Consider the following 26,855-nt stretch of genomic DNA (forward strand, 5'->3'; position numbering starts at 1 on the left):
GAGGACCGTAAACTCGAAATGATGACGGTTGGCCACAAACCGGAGGTACCTTCTGTGTGGAGGATAAATGGCGACGTGAAAATACGCGCTCTTCATATCGAGGGTGGCATACCAGTCTCCAGGATCCAAGGATGGGATGATGGTCCCCATGGATACCATGCGGAACTTCAGGTGTATCATGAACTTGTTGAGTTCCCGCAGGTCTAGGATAGGTCTGAGACCTCCCTTCGCCTTGGGGATTAGGAATTAGTGGGAGTAGAACCCTTTGCCCCTTTTGTCCTTTGGTACCTCCTCTATAGCTCCGACGGTGAGGAGTGTCCGCACCTCTTGCAAGAGGAATTGCTCGTGAGAGGGGTCCCTAAGAGGGACGAGGATGGATAGGCTTTTGCCCCATTGGTGGTTAGAAGGACCCTGATTTTGTCCCCGTTGGGGTCCTGACTGACGCCTACGACTGCCTCAGCGACACCTGCTGGCAAAGTCCTGTCTTTGTCTAGGCGTAGGGTAAGGGTGGTGAGGCTGGGGGCGGAAAGGTCGGCGCTGAGTCACCGGCATGTGCATGCTGAGAGAGAGCGCATAGTGACCTTGCTGTCCTTTAGGCTTTGCAGCCTAGGGTCAGTTTTTTGGGGTTTTTTTTCTTCTCGGAGAACAGGCCTTCGCCATTGAAGGGCAAGTCCTGTATAGAGTGCAGCAGCTGCGAGGGAAGGCTCGATAACTGGAGCTATGAAATGCGCCTCGTGACAACACCCGAGGTCAGAGTCGTGGCTGCGGAGTCAGCTACATCCAACGAGGCCTGGAGGGAAGCTCTCGCCACCTTCTTCCCTTTTTCCAGGAGGGCATCAAACTCTTGACGGGAGTTCTGAGGAACCGACTCCGTAAATTTGCCCACCGCCGCCCATAGTAGCGGCTAAGCAGGGCTTGCTGGTTTGCTACGCGGAGTTGCAGGGCCCCTGCCGAGTACACCTTACGGCTCAGTAAGTCCATTCGCCTAGCCTCCTTGAATTTAGGGGCTGGTGCCTGCTGGCCATGGCGTTCCGTCTCATTGACGGACTGGACGTCAAGGGAGCAGGGGGGAAGATGTACATATAGGTACCTGTAGCCCCTGGAGGATACCATGTACATGCGCTCGACTCCCGTGCCCGCGGGCGGGATAGTGGCTGGAGACTGCCAGATGGTATTCGCATTGGCCTGGATCGTCCGAATGAACGGTAGGGCCACTCTAGTGGGGGCGTCAGCTGACAGAATGTCTATGACCGGATCCTGTATCTCCGAGACTTCCTCCACTTGGAGATTCATATTGAGTGCCACCCGTCTCAGGAGGTCCTGATGGGCCCCCAAGTCGATAGAGGAGGGCCCGAGGAGTACGCTCCTGCCACCGCCTCATCTGGGGAGGAGGAAGAGGAAAGGCCGGGGACAAGCGGGTCCTGTGTGGACTCGCGCTCCTGGACAACCTCCTGATCCGGTGGGATGTGGGAGTCCGGTGGCTGAACCAGGGCTTCCTCCGTACTGGTCAGAGGGGGGCGGCTAACTGTCGCCTCTGGCATCCAGCGCTCTGATGGAACAGAGCGAGATGGGATCACAGGTAGGCCTTTGGCCAGATGGCACGCCCAAGATGTACAGGGTGACCACTGATGGGGGTCAGGGTCCTGGGGCACCTGGAAGACTCTGGTGTGCACATCCGAATCACAGTCCTGCACGTATAAACTGCCCACGCAGGACGACACTGATGCATGTCTGGATGGCCATGGAGGAGCTGAAAAACCCTGGGCAGAGTCTCCCTCTCTAGCTGACATCACTCGACGCAGCACCGGGGATCGGTACCAGGAGGCATACCGGTACCGGGAGCGAGAACGGGACCTGCGACCGGAGCGGTGCCGGGAGGCCGACCGATGCCGGGAGCTGGATCGGCGCCGAGTGTACCGGGCCGGTGAACGGGACGCTGATCGGTGCCACGAGTACGACCGGTACCGAAATGGAGAACGGTGCCGGGACTGCGAGCGGCGTCGGCACCTGGATTGGCGAGGGGACCGAGAACATCTGTGGGACCGCGATCGTGAACGGTGCCACTCTGCGGTGCCGACGCAGGGTGGTCTGATCAAGGCAGGCTCCCCGATCAACTATATAACCCGCACCGGCGCTGCTGGGGGTTGAGGCAGCGCAGGCGCTGTCATTGCAATCAACTCCCTCGTGGTGGAAATGTCTCCGGTGTGGAGGGAATAAGGAGCTCAACCACGGCTCGCACCGGGGAGCGTTCAGGCACCGGACTCGACGGCTCTTGCGTGGCCAGAGTCGACGGTGCCGATATTGTCGGTGCTGCGGCAGGTATCGGAGCCGGGCGGTCCGACTTAGTATAGTGCTCGAGCTGCGGAGCAGGCAGCTCTGACATAGCAGGGATCTTGTGCCTCTTCATCCTCCAGGAGAGGGATCCGTGCCGAGCGGACGTCGGTGCTGGCGACGGCCGGTGCCGAGAGGCCTTGGCGGTACCGGCGATTTGGTGCAGAGGGAGTGCTTCTTGAAGACTGAGCAGCACTCGGTGCCGAGAGCAGAGGAGTAAGAGCTGCCTCCCTCAGGAGCTGCTTGAGACGAAAGTCCCGCTCCCCTTTTGTTCTCGGCTTAAAGGCCTTACAAATGCGGCACTTATCTGTTATGTGAGATTCCTCAAGGCACTTAGGAGAGGATCTCTTGTCGGCATCGGCTCGTGGCTGGCTGAGCACGGTTTGAAACCCAGTGAACCGGGCATAGCACCCGGCGCGGGGAAGGGGATAATCCCCAAACCCCTGTGAACTATATACACAAACTATACTACAAACGAATAAAGTTAACTACAACTATATAAAAGTGAACTATATATACAAGAATTAACGAGAGAAACTACGAGTAGCTAGGGAAGTGGAGGTCAGCTAAGCCGTGCTCCACTGTTCCAACGACCGACACGGGCGGTAAGAAGGAACTGAGGGGCGGGTGGGTCGGCAGGGGTATATATCTGGCGCTATAGCGGCGCCACTCCAGGGGGCGCCCAGCCGACCCACCGAGTGTTGCTAGGGTAAAAATCTTCCGACGAACGTGCACGCAGCGCGCGCACACCTAACTGGAATGCATATGAGCAATCACTCAAAGAAGAACAGTAGGATTACACTACCGACTCCCTGCCCAGGATGGGGACAGTGATTGTGAAATACTCAAGGAGATTAGAGAGGCTACAGAAACAGAAAACCGAACAATAATGAGGCATTTCACCTATCCCCATGTTGACTGAGAACATATCACCGCAGGACAGGAGGCAGAAGTAAAATTTCTCAGCACCATTAATGACTGTTTGTTGGAGCAACAAGTTCTGAAGGAGGCTTAAATCAGCCTCTGAACCAGATGACTCCAGAGACAATCCTGGCAATTACAAGCCAATAAGCCTAACTTCCATACCAGGCAAATCGGCTGAAATTATAATAAAGAACAGAATTATCAGACACACAGATGAATATGATATGTTTGGGAAGAGTCAACAAGGCTTTTGTAAAGGGAAAATCACACCTCACCAATCTATTAGAATTATTTGTGGGAGTCAAACATGTGGACAAGGGTGATCCAGTGAATATAATGTACTTGAACTTTCAGAAAGCCTTTGACAAGGTCCCTCACCAAAGGCTCCTGTGCAAACTAAGCCGTCATAGGATAAGAGGGAAGGTCCTCTCATGGATCAGTAACTGGTTAAAAGATAGGAAACAAAGGACAGAAATAAATGATCCATTTTTACAATTGAGAGAGGTAAAGAACAGGGTCCTCCAAGGATCTGTACAGGGACCAGCACTGTTCAACATATTCATAAATGATCTGGAAAAGGGGTGAACAGTGAAGTGGCAAAGTTTGCAGACAATCCAAAACTACTCAAGATAGTTAAGTCCAAAGCTGACTGTGAAGAGTTACAAAGGGATCTCACAAAACTGCATGACTAGATAACAAAATGACAGATGAAATTCAGTGTTGATAAATGTAAAGTAATGCACATTGAAAACACAAACCCAACTATACATACAAAATGATAGGGTCTAAAATTAGCTGTTACCGCTCAAGAAAGATCTTGGAGTCATCGTGTATAGTTCTCCAAAAACATCCGCTCAATAAGCAGCGACAGTCAAAGAAGCTAACAGAATTTTAGGAACTAGTAGGAAAGGGATAGATAAGACAGACTATATCATAATGTCACTATATAAATCCATGGTACGCCCACACCTTGAATACCGCATGCAGTTCTGTTCACCCCAGCTCAAAAAGATCTACTAGAATTGGAAAAAGTACAGAAAAGAGCAACAAAAATGATAAAGGTATGAAATAGCTTCCATATGAGAAGAGATTAAAAAGATTGGGATTGTTCGTCTTGGAAAAGAGATGACTGAGGGAGGATCTGACAGGACTATAAAATCATTAATGGCATGGAGAAAGCGAATAAGGAAGTGTTATTGACTCCTTCACATAACATGCGATCCAGGGGGTCACCCAATAAAATTAACAGGCAGCAGGTTCAAAACACATAAAAGGAAGTACTTCTTCAGATAACAGAGTCAGTGTGTGTAACTTGTTGCCAGGGATACTGTGAAGGACAAAAGTATAACTGGGTTCAAAAAAGAGTTAGATAACTTCACAGAGGATATTTCCATCAATGGTATTAGCCAAGATGGTCAAGGACTCAATCCCATGCTCTGGGTGTCCCTAAACCTCTGACTGCCAGACACTGGGACAGGATGACAGGGGATGGATCACTCAGTGAACTACCCTGTTCTGTTCATACCCTCTAAAGTATCTGGCACAAGCCAATGTGAGAAGACAGGATATTGAACTAGATGGACCACATGTCTGATCCAGTATGGCCATTCTTAACTTTATGTTCTTAAGAATCTGCATTATTCCATTAAGATCATTTAGGTCACAAGAAAAGATTGATAAAAGTGAATTTTCTTAAAGGATTCAATTTAATTTTCACTTCAACAAATTATCAGATCTCCTTACAAATTTTCAGAAAATTCATTCTGTACACAGTAAGTGCTGTAAACTTAGTGAGGATACACTATTTTTCATACAAAGGAGGATTTATCCCTGCTTTAAGTGACAAACTGAAGTTACTATGGAGTCACAATCAGCATTTCCATAATTATGTTCTATATTTCTTCGGTATCTCCTGTGCTACACTGTTGTAACAGAAAAAAATAAAGCAAAATTATTGGAAATCATCTGATGGGCGAATACAGATATGCCAATGAGAAAAGGGGTGGTCTGTACAGAATGGGGGGTGGGGTGTCAGGTGAACTGGCTCTTGTTCATTATTCTACCATCCTTTTATCTTTCCCCTGTAAACTGAGGCAACTCACAGTCTCGGAAAAATTGAGATATAACCGGACAGGTATAATCATAGAATCTCAGGGTTGGAAGGGACCTCAGGAGGACATCTAGTCCAACCCCCTGCTCAAAGCAGGACCAAACCCAACTAAATCATCCCAGCCAGGGCTTTGTCAAGCCTGACCTTAAAAACCTCTAAGGAAGGAGATTCTACTACCTCCCTAGGTAACCCATTCCAGTTCTTCACCTAATGAGTATATTGATGTTTGTAAAGCATGTTCCCATCCTTGGAGAATGCCAGTTTCACTCCACGATCACCTTTTAGAAAAAGCAGTGTTGATTCTATGGGTTACTACTTTAATTCAGTAGCTTTATTTTCAGACATTCCTGATCAATTTCTACTTCTTACATAGATTTTCATTAAGAATTACTTAGATCCAGCTGTATCTAATATCAAAGTAGCTTTTTTCTGGCGTAGTTTGACTGTTACAGAATCAACAAAAAAATCAAGTTACCGGTTTGATGCGAAGCTGGTCACCCACCACTTCCAATATGGCATGTTTTCGGGATACTCTCTTATCGGTAATCTGAAAAAAAGACAATTGAGATAAGAGCAAATTATGGCACTCATTTCTCAAATCATTATAGCAAACAAAAATCAAATCAAGATAAACCAATAAGAAGATTACAAGGTCTCATTGAGTACAGTTCATGCAGGCTGTAGGTTTCTGATGCCTTGTAAGTAGTTCCACATAACACAATTAGTTTAAAAAAAAAAAAGAAAGAAAGAAAAATTCTATATTAGAACTAGATTCAAACATTAAGATCAAGATTTTCATAACTGGGTGCCTGCAGTTATATGATTTTAAATCCAGAAATTAACTTTCTAACCTCAGTGTGGAGAAAAGCTTGAGAATATGAGCTCTGCCAGCTCAAAAGGCAAGCAAAGACAAGCAAAAAAACTCAGAATTTACCATTTCTCAAAATCTCATGATTGTTCAAGGTCTGACCATGCTACTTAGAAGAGACAGTAATGTGTCTTGAAATGTTATAGAGTGCTGTGCTACTAGCATACAGAGAGCAGGAATTCATGTTTTCTAATAAGGAAGTTTCAGGGTAACTCCAATAAATTTCAATACCATCACCACAGCAGACAAACAGTTAATCCTAGAAACACCAACACAAAAACTGAAATAGAGACAGTACCCGGAGGCTTACAAAACTCAGGAAAAATGTTATTAGTTCCTAAGAACTGGCATTACAAGAACATTTTGTGAGGAACACGCTGTTTTAAAAAATTGAGATAAATTTTTAATCCAATGTAACAGATGCTAATTTTCCTGTTTTTTCATTTGGAGACGTTTGGAGCTCTAATGAGATTTTGCCAGAGTCATTTGTTTTAATATTATTTATTACAGCGAGAGAGCTCTCTCTTCTGCATAGGCAGAAAAACTAATATTGGTGGATTAACTAGAAATCTGCTACTATTGCAAGGAAAGTTTTTGCTGTTCACACATTTCCTTTAAGTGTGACATTCAAGACAGCAAAAAGATCAGATTACATCTTTGTAGGAAACTGTAATTCATTTCTCTCAATGTTTATTAGGTTTAAAGACGTGTATTGAAACTGGCAGAACACTGCTACCAGAATTACAAGTGTATGTTGTGACCTCTAGTGAGGAACTATGTTACTTCACTTAACCAAATAAGTTCATAAGAGAAAACACAGTCGCTGTATATGAGATTATTATACAAGAAAATACATCTGAAAGATCACTGAAGGTAAAACGTGTTAAATTTGACCAGTAAAAATTCAATTGAAAAAATTAGACTCTCTCTCTCTCATTGTAGGCACTTACTACAAACAAACATTGCATGAAAAATATTAAACAAGTGCTGCAAGAGCAAAGCTAGGGAAAGAAACAAAGCTTGCACAGGATAAGCATAAATGTGCTACTTCAGGACGGGGTCCTAACGTATTATCTTGAGAAGGAAGATGAAACAGTTTAAAGCCCACTGAATCGGGACATAAAGGGAGTGTCACAGATGGGAGAAGGGGAATGGGTACTAGTCCAGGAGAAATTGAAACCCTTAATGGCAAAAGCAGCATAAATTAAGAGGTGGCACATTGTGTGAAATGTTCCAAGCCAGAGATGGAATACAGTAAGCATGTGTATGGTGTATATATAGCAGTGTTGTAAGAAACAAGGTGCTGTGTGATTACTGAGAACACCCTATTAGGTCCAAGTCACTAGAAACCCCATGACAATAAGAAATGAGCACTGTTCTTGGCCAGGAGCAACAAAATTTACTATCCTTGTTAGGAATCAAAGTCAAATTTCAGAACAACATAATTAACTAGTAAAATAATCCATCAAGCTGCTATTTGGCAAGAACAAGCCCATGATACCACTGGATCCTAATTAATGGCTAATGGCCATAGACCCTTATGCACACAATAACCTCAAGGTCACTGCTTGGAAGGTGTGCAGTAACATATAAGTGTCCACGATTCTCCCAGACTGCCAAACATTCTACATGCCAATCTGAGGTAAGCGAAGAAGAACCAACACACTCCATGAACAAAGATGGTAGCAGACTACATCACCATCATAACAGAGTGAGTGTGTGTGGTCCCAGTGTATGTCTGCTACATGTCAGTGAGGAAGCCAAGCACATGTGATCATGGGACCTGCATTGATATTTGACATAGAAGTGGAAAGGGGAAGTGCCCCACAATGACTGTCTATTGGTAGCGGATATTATCTGAGCTGGGGTCTGCAGCTTCCATGGTTTTCGCCAACACTGATACAATGTTCGTATATCTGGCCTTTATAGAGATAAAGGAACTACACTGAGTTAGAAGATACTGTTCTCATATCTCTACTGCTCTTAATTTTGCCAGGTGACAGAGAGAAATCAAAAGGACTCAGAGTGGTTTCACTCCTGCTACTAAGAACCTGTGGTCAATTAAATGGATAACAGTGACAAGGTGGATGAGAGAATATCTTTTATTGGACAAACTTCTGTTGGTAAGAAAAACAAGCTTTCAAGCTACACAGAGCTCTTAATCTGCAAACAACTGATAAATCAGTTACACTCTGCTGTTTTAGAAAGCTATGAACACCAGCAGATGTAAGCACTAGAATAAAAAAACCACAGAAGCTTGGGGAGAGTAACAGAGATTCACCTCGATCTATAGATCCTTCCCAGCACCACTTTGATTGCTGCCAGGAGACTAAAGGCGGGGTAAAGCAACAAAGACACCCAAGCCAGCATGGCTCTGCAGCAATCAGGAGGCTCTGAGAGAGCAAGCTGAGAGAGCGTTCTTTCTTTTTATCAGCCAGAGGCTGCTGGTATGGCTTTTGACTGACAAACACCCACTAGGCAGAAACCAATACGAAAACTGGAGCATGATCTGAGCCAAGTCCAGCACCAGCACCAGCCCCTCTACCAACAGCTGGATGTGAGGGCTGGAATTCTCAGTGTGTTGCCTTTGGATCTCTCAAACTTCCTCACCACTGCTCATCTTTCCTACTGGTCTCTGCCTAGTAGGTGTCTTGCATTTTTTCAGCCCTACTCCAGTTCTACAAATGAGGTTTTGACATAGTGGACATGATTTCATCTCTTTCCAGAGAAGGACAATGTAGTTAATACGGGAAGAATTGTTCCCACTGCCAATGGCCTGCTCATATCCACTGACATTTCCAGTGCCAGAGAAAGTGATCCAAACAAATCTTTCACACATCCCCACATTAAACAGGGGAAGCATTGCCTGCAAAGATCTAATCAGCAGCCTCCCCCAAGTCAAGCCTTCCTCAACTGACATCCTCAGCTGTTCAGAAATCCAAAGATCGTAGAGCACTTAAGTCTAACATATTACAACAGCAGGTCTGGGAGCCTCATGAAGCGGTCCTCCTCCATTCTTTAGCTGCCAGCTTAGCCTTTGAAAATCAATTAAGCATGCAGACAAGCAACTAAAGCAGTTCTCATTAAAGCAAATGCTGACAAATTAAAATATATTAGAAGTCAGCTAGCAGGTATTCTATGACTTAGTAAGGAATACATTCAAGCCATAAAACATTACAAAATGAAAAAATGCCTCAGTTAAACTAAAGTCAAATATAATTCAACAGCACGGATCAGAAACAGCCTAGTGGTCCAATTCTGAAATACATCCCATGAAGAAGCAACATTTCCCTGTGCACAACTCTTTGAACCAAGCATGAACTCACCTTAAAACTACATTATATATGCTCTTAAAATACAAATACAAAAGTGAACCTAGGTGTTCATGAGAAACAACAAATGGCCATCTAATAGCAGAAAGTACCTTAAATGAGAATAATCGAGGGTGGATAAAAATCAATTATTTAAAAAAAAAACAATAAAAAAAACAGATTTTTATTTAAATCAGATTTTTTTGATAAAATGCTTTTTGAGAAAAAAACCTATCTAAAGATCATTTTAATTAAGATACATTATAGCTCAAAATATCTCATCATGGAATAGGGATTATAAATTCTTATTCTATAGTATAAGACAATATATTCATTTAATGTTTAAGAAAAGTTTTGTAAATGAGTTCCAATAATTCATGGATTAGGGATCCAGGGGCTTCTGTATAGATTATTTAGGTTAATCTTTCTTTCTACCCAACGGGACTCAGTGGTCAGTCTAGAACAGTACTTTTCTAAGTCGGGCCGCCGCTTGTTTAGGGAAAGCCCCTGGCGGGCCGGGCCGATTTGTTTACCTGCCGCGTCCACAGGTTCGGCCGATCGTGGCTCCCACTGGCCGCAGTTCGCCGCTCCAGGCCAATGGGGGCTGCAGGAAGCAGCGCGGGCCAAGGGATGTGCTGGCCACCTTTCCCGCAGCCCCCATTGACCTGGAGCGGCGAACCGTGGCCAGTGGAAGCCGCGATCAGCTGAACATGTGGACGCGGCAGGTAAACATACCGGCCCAGACCGCCAGGGGCTTTCCCTGAACAAGCGGTGGACCAGCTTTGAGAACCACTGTTCTAGAAGATACCATCAGAGATGCTTAGTTTTGCGGTTCTCCAACTGTAGATTTCTGTCTTCAGAGATAACATGCTTATTAACAGGAAAAATGTTTTTAAATAAAATAAATAAATAAATAATGTATAGAGGTGAGAAATAAGACCTCAACCCTATTGTTCCTCTGCAAATTTGTGTACACAGAGTCGATCCCTTATCTCTCTATAAAAGTGCAAAGTTTCAAAAAGTTCAATGACTAGAAGATTGTTGGGGGCGGAATAGATCTGGACAAGGAGAAGAAGTCTGGAGAGAAATGTGAGAATGGAGGGACATGCAATTGAAAAAAAAGTGAAACTGTTTGAGCAGCATATTCCAGAAGTCTTGAGGTCTTTCTGAGTGTAGCCTTCATTGATTTGAGATCTACCATACCATTCTTTCACTAGAAGGGAAAACCTATAATGGCAGCATGCTGTAAAAGAGACCCAGTTCGGGAATAAGAACCATTCAAGAAATATGTTTGCTGATGATGTTTTAAAGAAAGTCACACCAGTGAACTGGTGGAAGTCATTTAAGCTCTTAGATTCAGAGACTGTTGAAGTGATAATCTCACTTTTAATAGCAGTAGCTTCTTCTGCCAGTGTAGAAAGAATATTTTCTTCCTTTGGACTAATTCATTCCAAATTGAGAAATCATTTGGGACCTGAAAAAGCAGGAAAGCTTGTTTTTCTTTTCCAGATTATGAACAAATAGGAAAATGAAGGTGAAGACGACTGATTTAGCTGCAAACGCCAGTATTTTAAGTTTTTCATGTTGACATGGCTGACATAGTCAATTTAATTTTTGTGTTGTTTTAAAAAATATATTTATTTTTCATATTTCATATTTTTCATATTTATTTTAGTTAAAAATAATTTTAACAAAAACAAACCTGATTTTAAAAATCTTGAATGTTTAACTAAATTCAAAAAATCATATGCTTGTTTTGTTAAAATATTATGTTTGTTGTTGAAGAAAAAAACCCAGAATACATAACGTTGTTGTTTTAGTTAAATAAAACAATTTCAATGTCTGTCTGGTGATGTTCTCCTCCTAATACAGCATGGCAAGAAAATCCTCCAAATATTAATGATTAATCTATTGAACTGGAGATAGTTCACCTCCGAACGACTTCATAAATATCTGCTTCAATTACCTTTGGTAAATGAAATAACCAAACAATCATTCATTTTCTGATATAGCTGTAAAACTAATCTGAAAAGTTTTCAAAATAAATCACTTAAAAATGTATAATGTGTACCTTCTAAAAATGAAACCTACATCTATCTCTGAGTTATGAAGAATATGTATTAAGGTTATAACAACCAACAAGAATGCACTTTTATGTAGAAATCCATGATTAAATTGAGTCTTCCTGACTAGTGATTTAAATCAAATCCACCCTGGAATAATCTGACTAGCTGAAAAGGCTTCCAGTCTATGCATATGAAGACTACATAGCTTTTAAACCAGTCAGATTGCTTATGCCCCCGCCCACATTCCCATTCCCATCCCCATCCCACACACACTTACTTTCATAACTATTTGACCCCTGTACTGATACGGTGTTTCATTTACTATGCATTAATATTGCTACAACTGCTTGATTTTCTCCAGGAAACCTTTGAAGCCTGGGCAGCAGAGTTGGACAATCTGAATACGTACTTCATGGAAGTTCCCGTTTATTTATTATATAGCTATATTGCTAGAGAGAAGCCTAAAACAAGACAGTTTGTTGTTTTTAATGTAATGCTAATTATGCTGACTGTGAATAAATAATAATAATAATAATAATAAATAATAAAGCCATCGTGCCAATTGGAAAAATGTACCTGTCTTCTTCAGAGGAAGACCAGTCAAAGGGACAAACACAAAGTAATGGGTTAGTGCAAAAACCCTAGGCAATAAAGGATATCTAAACGTGAAAAGGGCCCAATTTGAATGCAACCAGAAGAATTTCTTTTAAAAGGACTATCTCCCTCCCCTCGCTACACCTTTCCTACCACTACAAACAACAGCAGATGGATTCTTTAACAGCATAGATGGGATATATATACAGCTAATTACTACTTACAGTTTCCTTCGTGCATTCCACATCTAGTATAATGAATCCACACTGATCAGTTTCACAAGTTTTTCTAGTCAATTTCACTTTTCTCACCTTCATGTACACTATTCTGAGTGTGGGCACTAGCATTACAAAAGAGTAAATTAAACACAGAAAACAGCTGATCAAATTCTGCCCCTAATTAAATCCACTGGTTTGTACAGGGTGTAACTAAGGGCAAAAATGTATCTTACTGTTTTAAATTAGTTTAAAAATTCTAACACCGTTTGTATTAGTTTATCTTGAAATCTCTCCCCCAAATCTAAAACTACTTAACAGACTTGTGTATAAACTTTTGGCGAATGCAGCCACATTTGCCAACTAGAGAAAGATACCATAGCAATTAGGCACTAAGTGCTGATATGGCTGAGTGAAGTGAGTACAAGCCCTGGTCTACACTGAACATTTAGACTGACATAACAACATCGCTCAGGGGTGTAAGAAATTCACACCCTTGAGCGCCATAGTTAAGCCAACCTTAAGAATTCTAAATTAAGAATTCTTCTGCTGGCCTAACTTCTGCCACTCAGGGATGCAGAATACCTACATCAATGGAAAAACCCCTTTCCTAGATGTAGGGTCTACGCTATGGTGCTAAATCTGTGCAGCTGTCACTGTAGCACCAATAGTGTAGACATACCTCAAAACTATTTGCAAAAAAAGTTTTGTTGGAAGAGACGCTGTCAACTTAAGTCACATCTTTCTGAAATGTTATTACCAACCTATTGTTACAAGTATACCTGAAGTTACGATTGAGAAAATTGTTTCACTTGAAATTTGTACACAGTGCTTCAGGAGAAGAGGTGATTTTTCTGGAGGATGCCCTCTTGTGCTCTAAAGCAGTGTTTCCTGAATGGTGGGTTGCAGACCCAGTGCAGAGGGGAAGCCACAGGAAGAGATGGCAGGCTTGAAAAGTGAGCCTGTCCTGTTCTCACTAGCAGTAGCAGCTCATGTCCCACAGGGCTGAGCTTGGCTCCCCACTCTGGGCATTGTGACCTGGCACACAGGTCACATCCCCACTCAGGTTTCACCCAGCCAACAGGACAAACCAAGTGGTGCTGAGACCCAGTGCGCCAGGTCACAATACCCAGAGCAGCAAGCCAGGCCCTGCCCTGTGGGACTGGACCCACTGCTGCTAGGTGAGTGTGAGGTAGGTTTGCTCTCCAATTTCCTCCCAGGGCAGGGCCTCCCCTCTGCACTGGGCTGGGATTAAGGTTGAAGTGTCAGGGCAGAAGGTACTGCTGCAGGTGGTCAATGCCCCCTCAGTGGGGCAAAGAGGCAGTGGAGAACACCACCAGCCTATGAACTGGGCCCCACAAACATGCACATTTGGACCCTGAGAGGATCACACCAAAAAAAAAGGAGAGAAAACGCAACTGGTGAGTCACCTTTGTAAAAAATGTGGGAACACTGCTCTAAATCTTAAGATTTCACTCAAAAATAAATAAAACAAAACAAAAAGGGGGGGGCTTTTGCCCCTATGGCTGCAAAGATTACACTTAAATTCACATTATTAAAATGAATGGATGCAGTGAAATTGGCACCAGGAAGTCTGAAAAAGGAGCCGAGAAAACTGTGCACTGTCCTGTACATTTCAGAGGGTTGGGAACTCTGAAGGCTACTGTTAAGGATGTGTTACATTATTAGTTATTTCACTGTTGATGAAAGCACACAAGAGCATGAGACAATATTGTGTTATTATTCAAGTTTCCTGTAAGTGAAGTTTTGCTTTGATATCGCAGAGCAGAATTTAGTTTGTGGGGCAGAAAGTCTGGGGACTGATGCTATTCCCTCTCCCCATTATGACCCCTGATTTCCTCTGATTTGGGAGAGAATCAGGAAAGATGTTTATGCATAGAGGAAAATGAGTCAGCGTTGCTAACCCATACGATTTGTTAGTCTCATAATGTTTAGAATTTCTCTTAAAGCCCCAGCTCCTTGAGTCACATTAAAGGAGAATCTGTTTTTGTTAACACAAGTTTCCTATCACTGCAGATTATGGCAAAATGCTTGAAAGGAGCTGGAAAGCTCTGATTCCGCCTTCTCCCGTGTGGGGGGCCAGCCTCTATTCACCGTGGTCCCACGGCCAGACAGGGATATTAGTTAGCTGCTCCTCTGTGAAGCCATGAGCACAGGCATGTACCTGGCACAGTTCACCCTCATCCCCAACACCTGCCCATTTTGCAGTGTGAGGGAGAACCTGGTGCATACTTATCTCAAATGTGCCAGGTTGCAGCCCCTATTGCAGCTCCTCCAGAACCTCCTGCTGAGGTTCTGGCTGCACTTTTCCCTCACAGCTGTTTATATTTGCACACCCTGTCCATGGCCCCACCAAGTCGTGAGACCGCATCATCAACCTCCTCCTCGCCTTGGCCAAAACAGCCATCTCCAACACCAGGAGGAGGATGTTAGATGAGGGGGTGCTCTGCGATTGCAGGGCCTATTTCCCCTCCTTCCTGGTCTCACGCACCCGGGCAGAGCTCCTCTGGGCACCATCCCCTGGGTCCCTAAACAGGTCTGAGGAGCAGCAGGCGCTGTCCGGGATGCTCCGCTCGGCGTCCCCCTCTAGATCCCTAGTTCTGCACCTGTGACCTTCACTCCTGACCCTGATATTCCTTAGTTGCCCCCAATCTTCATGTGGTTCCCGGGGCCAGAGGTCCCCCCTCCCCCACACAAGGCTGTGGGTGAAGTCTGAGGGCCTTAGCTCTGCCGAGCCCATGGCCCCTTCCAGCCCCAAGTGGAAGTTGCGGGGTGCGCAGCGCCCGGCCCAGCCTGGGGCTACGGGCAGGCCCGCCCCAACCCCCACGGGGGGCGGTTCCTGGGCTGGAGGCGGCAGCGGGGTCAGGGGGCCCCCCACCCCCCTGCCGAGGAGCCGGACTTACTCCCAGCAGGGGGCCTCTTCCCAGCACTGTCTGGCCGGGCTGCAGCGGCACCGGGCTGCCCCCGTCCGCGGGCGCTAGCTCGAACCCCGCCATGGGCGTCCCGGGGGTGGGGGGCGCTCTCGGCCTGCGGACAGGGCGAGGCCCCGCTGGCCCCTCCGGAAACTCGCCCCACGCACGGAGGCTCCTCCCCTTTCCGTTTCCCTCCGGGCTAGGAGGCGGGGTAGGCAGCCGTTGTTTGTGTTTAAATCCCCGCACCGCTGCCCAGCCCTTGGCCGGCCATCCCGGAAACGGTAGTTTCCAACTCACACCCTCCCCGCCCGGCCGCGCTTGAGCGTCGCCGCGGGGAAACTACCAATCCCGGCGTGCCCCGCCCCAACAGCCGTCGGCGCATGCGCAGTGCCTCAGGAAGCCAGCGGGCGGCGGTGTAAACAAACACGTTCGAATGGGGGAGACGTTTAAACCGTCACCTGGGGGCAGCCGCGCGGGGCCAGGTAGGGGGCGGCCTGCGGGGCTGGAGTTTTCCTCCACCTGCCTTCGCCGCGGGCGGCTGGGCGATGAGCGCTGGCTCCAGCCGCGGCTTGGCCGGGCGAGCTCCGAGGCGGGGCCGGGCTCGGCAGCGGGCAAAGGCTGAGCACAGGCAGGCAGGGAGGGCACCGCCTAGCCCTTCTCTGGGCACCGGGCACCATCTGTCCCTTGCCTAACGCCTGCAGGCTGGGCTAGCCTAGCCTTAGCACCGGGCACCCTACAACGGTGGAGTGATTGCCGAGGGCTGGGCAAACACGAAGGGCACTGGTGTCCCATCCTGCACTGCTTGAGGGCTGTAGGGTGACCAGACAGCAAGTGTGAAAAATCAGGAGGGGGGGGTAATAAGAGCCTATATAAGAAAAACCCCCAAATATTAGGACTGTCTCTATAAAATCGGGCTATCTGGTCATCCTAGAGGGCTGGGCCAGCCAGGGCACAAGGCATAGCATGCTGTTTAATATGGGAAGCACTTTAACATAACCTTCAAAATTAGAATTAACTTGATGAAAGTTAGCTCCGTGTATTATGTAATTGAGATCCGTGATAACGGCATGCAACTGGCTACATGTGAGGCTGTTTAGTGACCACTGTACTTCCTCACCTCCAGGGTTACTCATGGTGGATGTATTGAGGCCTTAAATTATGCAGAAAGCCTCAAAGAAGAACAAACAGGCAGTTGCTTCATGTAAAGAACTGACCATCCTTCCTCCAGCCAAGAAAAAAGAGGAAAATCGGGAGGACTTTGTAGAGCTGCTGCCTCCGGAAGTCAGTTTTAAAATTTTCAGTGAACTGGATATTCAGAGCTTATGCAAAGCTGCAATGACATGCAAGAGCTGGAATCGTGCAATTGAGAACAGTGACCATTTGTGGAAACATCACTGTTTAACTGTAAGAGCTGTCTGTCAGCGAGAGATAGACTGTGATCGAGGAAATGGATATTCATGGAAGGTAAATTTAAGAACATGGACTGTCTAGCTTTGGGAAACTGAATAGCTTTCAGGATGAGTATTAAGATATGTGAGGTTCTCTCCTGATCAGTATTTCTGATCCATCCAAGGTCAAGAGCAATTTAAAGTTGTTACAACCTAATTGCTACAGCCTGTGAGATCTCAGGGCTTATTTACACTACAAAATTAAGTTGACTTAAGTCAAAGTACAGCCACCACAGTAATTAAAAGAGGTAGTTCACGTCCACACTTACTCCTTCGGTTGGCAGTGCGCGTCCTCACCAGGAGTGCTTCCACCAACTGAAGTGGGGCATTATAGGGCACAGATCTGGAGCCTAGCAGCCCAAGCTGTCAGTGGGGTGCAGGGCTCACTCAGCACCCAGCTGTCAGTGCCGGGGTATGGGGGCCCCAGCTGCGAGCTGGTGCCCCCAACTGACAACTCAGGCTATCACCACCAGAGAGTAGAAGGACTCTAGCTGACAGCCCCCACTTGGGGCTGACAGCCAACAGGCTATATCAGTTAATCACTGTCTAACTGCATCAACATAAGCACTACACCTCTCATGGAGATGGAGTTATGTCAGCGTGGCAGGTGACTTCCTTCATCAGAAGCAGCATTCTAATGTAGACACTGGCATAATTAGGTCACAATAAGCCACATTGCATCAACCTAACTCTGTAGTATAGACCAGGCCATAGTAAAATAGAGTCACAAACACCCTCACAACTGGCAGTCTGTGCAGAAATGCCAAAAAATAAAGAGTACCATAGAGACAATGAACTACCTGATCCCCGAGAAATGATCAGGCCAGCTCTGGAATGGAACACATTGTGAAAGGGACACAGTTTTACATACATGTTCCCCATAATTTTACTTCAGTGGAATACTGCTGCTGGGAGAGAAGGGGTTCCTGGAATCTGCTGTTCTAGAGAAATGTTTGCCCCTACATACCTCTTAAGCCAGATACAGCTAGGGCTCAAAGAACCAACTGCTTTAGAACCCACTTATCCAACGCTATTGCAGCTGCTACTCAAAACAGTGAGGAGGAGTTGAACATGTTGCGTGAAATCCTATTGAGGAATACAGAAAGCAGAACTCTGGCAACTTAAGTGTTAAAATATCATTAGAAAGGCCAAAAAAGAATTTAAAGAACAGACAATGAAAGACTCAAAGTAATAACAAAAGCATTTTTTAAGTACATCAGAAGCAGGAAGCCTACTAAACAACCAGTGGGGCTAGATTCCCAAACCTGAGCCATTCTTTTTAGGTGACAGATCTGAGGAATGTCCTAGACTGAGGTGTCATTAGAGGAGGTTTTGGAACAAATTAATAAATGAAACAGTAATAAGTCACCAGGACCAGATGGTATTCACCGAATAGTTCAGAAGGAACTAAAATATGAAGTTACAGAACTACTAAACTTATCATTTAAATCAGCTTCTGTACCAGATGACTGGAGGACAGCTAATGTGATGCTAATTTTTGAAAAAGGGCTCCAGAGGCGATCCTGGCAATTAAGGGTCAGTAAGCCTAACTTCAGTACCAGGCAAATTGGTTGAAACTATCAGACACATGATTTGTGGAGGAAGAGTCTACAAAAAGTGTTAAGGGGAATCATGCCTCAGCAATCTACTAGAATTTTTTGAGGCGGTCAACAAGCATGTGGACAAGGGTGATCCAGGGGATATAGTGTACTGAGATCTTCAGAAAGTCTTTGACAAGGTTCATCATCAAAGGCTCTTGAGCAAAATAAGCTCTCATGGGTAGGGTCTTACCTAATTCACTGTCCATTTTGGTCAATTTCATGATGATAGAATTTTTAAATCATAAATTTCATGATTTCAGCTATTTAAATCTGAAATTTCACAGTGTTGTAATTGTAGGGGTCCTGACCCAAAAAGGAGTTGTCAGGAGTTGCAAGTTTATTGTAGGGTGGTTGCTGTATTGCTACTCTTACTTCTGTACTGGTGCTGGCAGCGGCTCTGCCTTCAGAGCTGGGCAGCTGGAGAGTGGTGACTGCTGGTCGGGAGCCCAGCTCTGAAGGCAGAGCCGCCGCCAGCAGCAGCACAGAAGTAAGGATGACATGGTATGGTATTGCCACCCTTACTTCTGCGCTGCTGCCTGCAGAGCTGAGCCATCAGTCAGTAGCTGCCTCTCTCCGGCCATCCAGCTCTGAAGGAAGCAATGCAGAAGTAAGGGTGGTATGGTATGGTATTGCCACCCTTACTTCTGCACTGTTACTGGCGGGGCGCTGCCTTCAGAGCTGGGCACCTGGCCAACAGCCGCCACTCTCCAGCTGCCCAGGTCTGAAGGCAGCGCAGAAGTAAGGGTGGCAATACCACAGACTCCTTAAAATAACCTTGTGACCCCCCAATTTGAGAGATGTTGGTCTCCCTCATGCAATCTGTATAGTATAGGGTACAAGCACACAAAAGACCAGATTTCACAGAGGAGGCCAGCTTTCAGGGTCTGTGATGCATTTTTCATGGCTGTGAATTTGGTAAGGCCCTACTCATGGGATAAGAAGGTCGTCTCCTGGATCAGTAACTGGTTACAAGATAGGAAACAAAGGATATGAATAAATGGTGAGTTTTCAGAATGGAGAGAGGTAAATAGTGGTGTCCCCGAAGGGTCTGTACTGGGACCAGTACTGTTTAACATATTCATAAATGAGATGGAAAAAGGGGTAAACAGAGAGGTGGCAAAATTAGTACATGATACAAAACTACTCAAGATAGTTAAGTCCCAGGCAGACTGCGAAGATCTACAATAGGGTCTCACAAAACTAGGTGACTTGGCAACAAAGTGGCAGATGAAATTCAGTGTAGATAAATGCAAAGTAATGCACATTGGAAAACAATCCCAACTATACATAAAAAACGATGTACTAAATTAGCTGTTACCACTCAAGAAAGGGGATAGATAATAAGACAGAAAATATATTGCCTCTGTATAAATCCACGGTATGCCCACATTTTTAATACTGCGTGCAGATATGTCATCTCCTCTCAAAAAAGATATATTGGAATTGGGAAAAGTACAGAAAAGAGCATCAAACATGATTAGAAGTATGGAACAGCTTCCATAGGAGGAGAGATTAATAAAATGGATTTTTCCACTTGGAAAAGAAACCACTAAGGATATGATAGAGGTCTAGAAAATCATGACTGGTGTGGAGAAAGTAAATAAGATAGCAGAAAGTGTTATTTACTGTAACGCAAGAACTCAGTGTCACCAAATGAAATTAATAGGCAGCAAATTTAAAACAAAAGGAAGCATTTCTTCACACAACACATAGTCAGCCTGTGGAACTCTTTACCAGAGGCTATTGTGAAGGCCAAGACTATAACAGAGCTCAAAAAGAACTAGCTATGTTCTTGGAGAATAGCCATTGATGGACCTATTAGCCAGGATGGACAGGAATTCAAAACCATGCTCTGAAGTTTCCCTAGCCTCTGTTTGCCTGAAGCTGAGACTGGGTGACAGGGGATGGATCACTTGATGATTACCTGTTCTGTTCATTCCCTCTGAAGCACCTGGCATTGGCCACTATCAGAAGACAGGGTACTGGGCTAGATGGGCCACTGTTCTTTCCCAGTATGGCCATTCGTATGGCAGCTATAGCATCATACTTATAGAATCCAGCCCTCAGAACTTAGCAGCTCAGAGAGGGAATGGATTCAGACATTGCAACCATCACCCTGAACCAGCACTAGTTTGAAAGAAAGTAGGATACAACCACCTCTTTTGGGGCTTTAAGTCTACCTCTGCATAGATCACTGGTCAGTGGAACTCAGAGTTACACAGTGTCAGACTCATTACCTCTCTGAGGAAGTGTTAGTAGTTCAGTATGAGGCAAGAGCTCAGAAGGAGGCAAGGCTGTGAGCAGATGGAGTACTCATGCTGCTCTGAAGATAGTAGACACACTGAAATCCAAACTCAACACTTTCCTGGCATCTGACTTCATTAACATAGTTCAGTCATTAATGCCCTTTCCTGAGAGGTGGCAGAATCCTGTTCAAATCCTTTGGGGGGAGGGCTAGCTCAGTGGTTTGAGCATTAGCCTGCTAAACCCAGCGTTGTGAGTTCAGTTCTTGAGGGGGCCATTTAGGGAACTGGGGTAAAAATGTCTGGGGATTGGTCCTGCTTTGAGCAGGGGGTTGGACTAGATGATCTCCTGAGGTTCCTCCCAACCTTAATCTTCTATGATTAACAAAGCAAACATCACAAATCCTAGTCCATACTTATGGCCATTTCCATGTCTTCTCCCATAGGCCTTCTCTGCCCTAGATCCCTCTCCTAGACAGCTACTTCTCTCTCTTAATGTCCAGGGTTGAGGTATAACAAGCTACATGTGTCAAAACGTCAATAAGTTAGTACCTCCCTGCACGAGCAGGGAACATCCCAACAGAGGAACCCAACCACCCTGTTGCTAGAGCACACAAGAGAGTTTGGATTATTTTGGGGCTTGCAGAATAGGAGATTTTAAAAAAGATTTTTAAAAAGTTTTACTTTAGGGTAGAGAGTTAGCCTGAAATGGTGGGGATGAGAGGCAGAAGACTTGAGAAGTGAGAATGATCCTCATGTTACTCTGAAAAATGTGAAGTTAAAGCCCTGGTCCACTAGAGGGCATTTGTACACCTATGTATTTCATTGAGGGCCCAGACACCCAAATGTGTTATAATGCAGATGCTTCTTCTGGTGTAAAACTTTAGTTCTCCCAACTTCCAGTGTTTACATTGACTTCTGCTTATTTTATTCAAGTTTTTCAAGGCTTTTTAACTGTTTACTCTGTATCAGGTCACTCTACTGAGAAACTACTGGAAGAGCAAAGTGAAACATGAATGGCTAAGTGGAAAATATAGCAACATTCACTCACGCTGTGGCTTACCAGAAAAAATCATGTATCCCATGGATGCTGATACATGGGGAGAAATACTGGAAGCAGAACTGGAGAGATAAGAAACTAGACATGGATCTTAAATAGCAAGAAATGGCACAGAACTGACTGTTTTTACTGTAAATACTTAGCCATTCACACCAGTGACATTTGCAAATATGTAGTAGAAACTTCACTGAAAAAAATGTATAAATACAGAGTTTATTTTTATTTTGCACTTTATCAGAACAGCTTGTTGTAAAAACCCTAAATGAGATATAAACTATACAATGTAATTATTTTAAAAGATCTGCTGTACTGTTCAACAGATGTTAAGTCTTGGATTGACTTTTCATTATGCACTTTTTGAAAAAATAGGAAAAAAATAGGTTTTTTTTCACTTGAAATTTGTATGAAGCAGAAACATGAGACCACGGGCATGGGAAATGGAGGGGATTGACTACCGTCTAAGCATCAAAACCACTGGGTGTGAACTCCTTCAGTCTGGCCCTCTTTACCATCAGGTTCTACTTGAAGTACAGTTATGCTCAGAAGAGAGACTGTAGTAGTGCCTCCTTCTTAGTCCACTGACCTGCTCCTTGTGTGTATTCAGTCACAGCAACAAAAATCAGCAGTTAAGTTTTATCTTTTACTACTGCAGAAACTACTATGGGTAACTGAGCTGGATTTACTTTGATTTAATTCAGGTTACATTAATTTTTATAGTAGAGCTCTCCTTGAAATGGAAATAAGGGTAAGTTTCTCCAATAAACCTCTTTAAACCTAGAGTTGAAACCTCACATACAATAGAAAGGGAATTCAGTCATCCTCTTACCCTCACCCACCCTCCAGCTAGTTGACCCCTCTTCCTCTTTGCTTCTGGGGCAAAGAGCTTTCTACATATCACTTTACTTTTGACGGCTTGAGTCCAGCCTTTATAATAAGGGGAAGTGTTAGAGAACTCTTCAAGGGAAGAGAAAATCAGGAAGGTCAGAGGACATTGTACAGGTAGGTTCAGGAAAAGGGTAGATGAATTCATGGAAGGGAAGCAGTAGTGGGAGAATGGAAAACAAAAACGGATTGCACAGAACAGCAGTGAGAAAACAGCAGCCTGGTGAATAAACCACCTCCTCTTACACTCATTTTGTAGGCCTGGTCTATGCACAGTTTTTGTAGTGATATAAAACTTGATTTTTTTTTTTAACTGAAATCATTCTGTTGACACAACCTCTGTTGTGGACACAGTTATAAAGGTGCTTATAATTGCATCCCCACTAGGGGGGAGGGGTGTCATACTAATTTACATAGGTTTTAAACTGATATGATGTTTAGACAAGCCCTGACAAAGCATCTTCCATACAATGTATTGTAAAATGTTTTACAATGAGAACCAAGCAAACTGATGGGTGAGGTTTAAGAGAAATTGGCTCAGAAGGAAAAGAAGAGAGCTGGACAGAGAATGTAATATAGAGAGGAGGCAATAGAGAGTTAGAGTTTGTGTGAGCATTAGGATTTGTGTTGGGGTTAGGGTGAGGGTTAGAGGTTAAGGGTTAATGTAAGGATGAGGGTGAGGGTTTGGATTAAGGTTAGGCTTAAGGGTGAGGGTTCAGGAGAGTGTGTGTAAGGGGTTAGGGTTAGGGTTTGTGGAAGGGTTAGGGTTACAGTTAGGGTTAGGGTTTCTGTTAGGTTTAAGGGTTAGGGTTAAGTTTAGGGGTTGGGGTACAGTCTGTTTGTTTGGTAGTTTGAAGGACTGTGTGCTGTGGCTGGCAGTTGGAGGCCGTGAGCTTCAAAGGAAGGTTTGAAAGCTCAAAGCCTCTGGTAATTGGCTGAGCCTTAATCAGTAGGCAGGGCATTCACTCAGGCCAGAGCTTTATAAAGCCGCGCACAAGTGACCAAGGAGCTTTGCGACCAGGGGCTGCTAACAGGGAGTTTCGCAAGGGAGTTTGGGAAGGGAGTGGGAGTCCCTTGTCGGCCCTAACCCCTTCCCCGTAGTCCCCTTAAAACCTATAAACCAAACTACATTCCAAAACCTCGTTCTGTAAACCGCCCTTCCATTAACTAGGAGACAATGCAGGCAGAAGCCCAGCAGCACAGTGGGGGCTATCTATTTATTGCACTGAGTGTAGCATATATGATTACCTGCCCTGTGGGCGGGTGGCATATGTGTGCAGTCGGTGCAAGGCGCTCCTGGCCCTCAGAGACCATGTGCTGACTTTGGAGGCCAGGGTGGCGGAACTGGAGGAGCTAAGAGAGGCAGAGAGGTATGTTGAGGCTTTCCGGGACACTGTAGAATTGTCCCACCTCTGCTCAGACAGCCCCTGCGCTGTTGAGGAGGAAGAACGGCCCAGGGAAGCAGAGCAGTCAATGGGAGCAGAGGGAAACCTTCCCGTAGTTGGGACCCTTCTTCCAGATGGTGATGGGGTTGCCTCTCGCACTCAGACAGCCCCTGCGCTGTTGAGGAGGAAGAACGGCCCAGGGAAGCAGAGCAGTCAATGGGAGCAGAGGGAAACCTTCCCGTAGTTGGGACCCTTCTTCCAGATGGTGATGGGGTTGCCTCTCGCACTGAGGTTGCCTCTCTGGGGGAGGGAACTCCAGTTTCTAGGAAAAGGCAGGTGTTAGTAATGGGAGATTTGATTATTTTAAAAACGTAGATAGCTGGGTTTGTGATGACCGGGAGAACCGTATGGTGACTTGCCTGCCTGGTGGGAAGATTGCGGATCTCTCGAGGCATCTAGACAGACTTATGTGTAGTGCTGGGGAGGAACCGGTGGTCGTGGTACATTTAGGTACCAATGACATAGGGAAGGGTAGGAGAGATGTCCTGGAAGCCAAATTTAGGCTGCTAGGGAAGAGACTGAAATCCAGGACCTCTATGGTGGCATTCTCAGAAATGCTCCCAGTTCCACGCGCAGGGCCAGGTAGGCAGGCGGAGCTTCAGAGTCTCAACGCGTGGATGAGACGATGGTGTAGAGAGGAGGGGTTCACGTTCATTAGGAACTGGGGAAACTTTTGGGATAGGAGGAGCCTATACAGGAGACATGGGTTTCACCTAAACCAAAGTGGAACCAGACTGCTGGCACTAAACATTAAAAAGGTTGTAGAGCTGATTTTAAACTAGGAGATGAGGAAAAGCCGACTGCTGCAGAGGAGCATGTGGATCGGACACAGACTTCTCTTAGGGGAGAGTCTGATGATAGAGAATCTCCAGGTTATAGTCAGGAGCAGAAGACTGAAGAGTATAATGTAAGGGCCGGATCAGATGATAAACAGTCACATAAAAAAGAATCTGGCACATCAGAAAAAGGCAGGCTAATAAACAGGGACAAGTTTTTAAAGTGCTTGTACACAAATGCCAGAAGTCTAAATAATAAGATGGGTGAACTAGAGTGCCTTGTGATAAAGGATGATATTGATATAATAGGCATCACAGAAACCTGGTGGACTGAGAGCAATCAATGGGACACAATCATTCCGGGGTACAAAATATATCGGAAGGACAGAACAGGTCGGGCAGGGGGAGGAGTGGCACTATATGTGAAAGAAAGTGTAGATTCAAATGAAGTAAAAATCTTAAGCGAATCCACGTGATCCATAGAATCTCTATGGATAGAAATTTCATGCTCTAGTAAAAATATAACATTAGAGATCTATTATCGACCACCTGACCAGGACAGTAATAGTGATGATGAAATGCTAAGGGAAATTAGAGAGGCTATCAAAATTAAGAACCCAATAATAGTGGGGGATTTCAATTATCCCCATATTGACTGGGAACATTTCACTTCAGGACGAAATGCAGAGATAAAATTTCTCGATACTTTAAATGACTGCTTCATGGAGCAGCTGGTACGGGAACCCACAAGGGGAGAGGCAACTCTAGATTTAATCCTGAGTGGAGCGCAGGAGCTGGTCCAAGAGGTAACTATAGCAGGACCGCTTGGAACTAGTAACCATAATACAATAGCATTCAACATCCCTGTGGTGGGAAGAACACCTCAACAGCCCAACACTGTGGCATTTAATTTCAAAAGGGGGAACTATACAAAAATGAGGGGGTTAGTTAGTCAAAAGTTAAAAGGTACAGTGACTAAAGTGAAATCCCTGCAAGTTGCATGGGCCCTTTTTAAAGACACCATAATAGAGGCCCAACTTCAATGTATACCCCAAATTAAGAAAAACAGTAAAAGAACTAAAAAAGAGTCACCGTGGCTTAACAACCATGTAAAAGAAGCAGTGAGAGATAAAAAGACTTCCTTTAAAAAGTGGAAGTCAAATCCTAGTGAGGCAAATAGAAAGGAGCACAAACACTGCCAACTTAAGTGCAAGAGTGTAATAAGAAAAGCCAAAGAGGAGTTTGAAGAACGGCTAACGAAAAACTCCAAGGGTAATAACAAAATGGTTTTTAAGTACATCAGAAGCAGGAAGCCTGCTAAACAACCAGTGGGGCCCCTTGATGATCGAAATACAAAAGGAGCGCTTAAAGACGATAAAGTCATTGCAGAGAAACTAAATGGATTCTTTGCTTCAGTCTTCACGGCTGAGGATGTTAGGGAGATTCCCAAACCTGAGCTGGCTTTTGTAGGTGACAAATCTGAGGAACTGTCACAGATTGAAGTGTCACTAGAGGAGGTTTTGGAATTAATTGATAAACTCAACATTAACAAGTCACCGGGACCAGATGGCATTCACCCAAGAGTTCTGAAAGAACTCAAATGTGAAGTTGCGGAACTATTAACTAAGGTTTGTAACCTGTCTTTTAAATCGGCATCGGTACCCAATGACTGGAAGTTAGCTAATGTAACGCCGATATTTAAAAAGGGCTCTAGGGGTGATCCTGGCAATTACAGACCGGTAAGTCTAACGTTGGTACTGGGCAAATTAGTCGAAACAATAGTTAAGAATAAAATTGTCAGACACATAGAAAAACATAAACTGTTGAGCAATAGTCAACATGGTTTCTGTAAAGGGAAATCGTGTCTTACTAATCTATTAGAGTTCTTTGAAGGAGTCAACAAACATGTGGACAAGGGGGATCCCGTGGACATAGTGCACTTAGATTTCCAGAAAGCCTTTGACAAGGTCCCTCACCAAAGGCTCTTATGTAAATTAAGCTGTCATGGGATAAAAAGGACAGGGAACAAAGGGTAGGAATTAATGGTA

General features: G+C 44.8%; 2 protein-coding genes across 9 annotated transcripts in view; one reads left to right on the plus strand and one right to left on the minus strand.

The window, feature by feature from the left end:
- Nucleotides 1-15,623, minus strand: part of APLF (aprataxin and PNKP like factor) — a 135,063-nt gene extending 119,440 nt beyond the window's left edge. The window contains exons 1-2 of one of the 3 annotated variants that reach the window (XM_045009945.1): nt 15,344-15,623; nt 5,841-5,912 (exon numbers count right to left, since the gene is read on the minus strand). In XM_045009945.1, the coding sequence (XP_044865880.1) occupies nt 5,841-5,912; nt 15,344-15,436 (165 nt within the window). In that variant the 5' untranslated portion in view covers nt 15,437-15,623. Of the gene's footprint in view, nt 1-5,840; nt 5,913-13,201; nt 13,404-15,343 lie in introns of those variants that run through there. The other 2 variants (XM_045009946.1, XM_045009947.1) reach the window with 2 other exon arrangements.
- On the plus strand, nt 13,503-22,004 carry FBXO48 (F-box protein 48). 6 transcript variants are annotated; one of them, XM_045009952.1, is made up of 3 exons: nt 13,503-13,611; nt 16,476-16,816; nt 21,617-22,004. In XM_045009952.1, exons 2-3 carry the CDS (start codon nt 16,511-16,513, stop codon nt 21,776-21,778), a joined length of 468 nt encoding a protein of 155 aa, XP_044865887.1. In that variant the 5' UTR covers nt 13,503-13,611; nt 16,476-16,510; the 3' UTR covers nt 21,779-22,004. The 6 variants fall into 6 exon arrangements, with proteins under 6 accessions (XP_044865887.1, XP_044865889.1, XP_044865885.1 ...); XM_045009954.1 differs by having other exon boundaries at nt 13,571-13,600; XM_045009950.1 differs by lacking the exon at nt 13,503-13,611 and adding an exon at nt 13,618-13,840.
- The last annotated feature ends 4,851 nt before the right edge of the window (nt 22,005-26,855 follow it).

The sequence above is a fragment of the Mauremys mutica genome, chromosome 3, assembly GCF_020497125.1.
Source record: "Mauremys mutica isolate MM-2020 ecotype Southern chromosome 3, ASM2049712v1, whole genome shotgun sequence".
NCBI lineage: Eukaryota > Metazoa > Chordata > Testudines > Geoemydidae > Mauremys > Mauremys mutica.

Coding starts and splice junctions, on each gene's coding strand:
- FBXO48 (XM_045009952.1), top strand. CDS start 16,511: ATGCAGAAAGCCTCAAAGAAGAACAAACAGGCAGTTGCTTCATGTAAA. Junction 16,817..21,616: donor GAAATGGATATTCATGGAAG/GTAAATTTAAGA, acceptor ACTCTGTATCAG/GTCACTCTACTGAGAAACTA.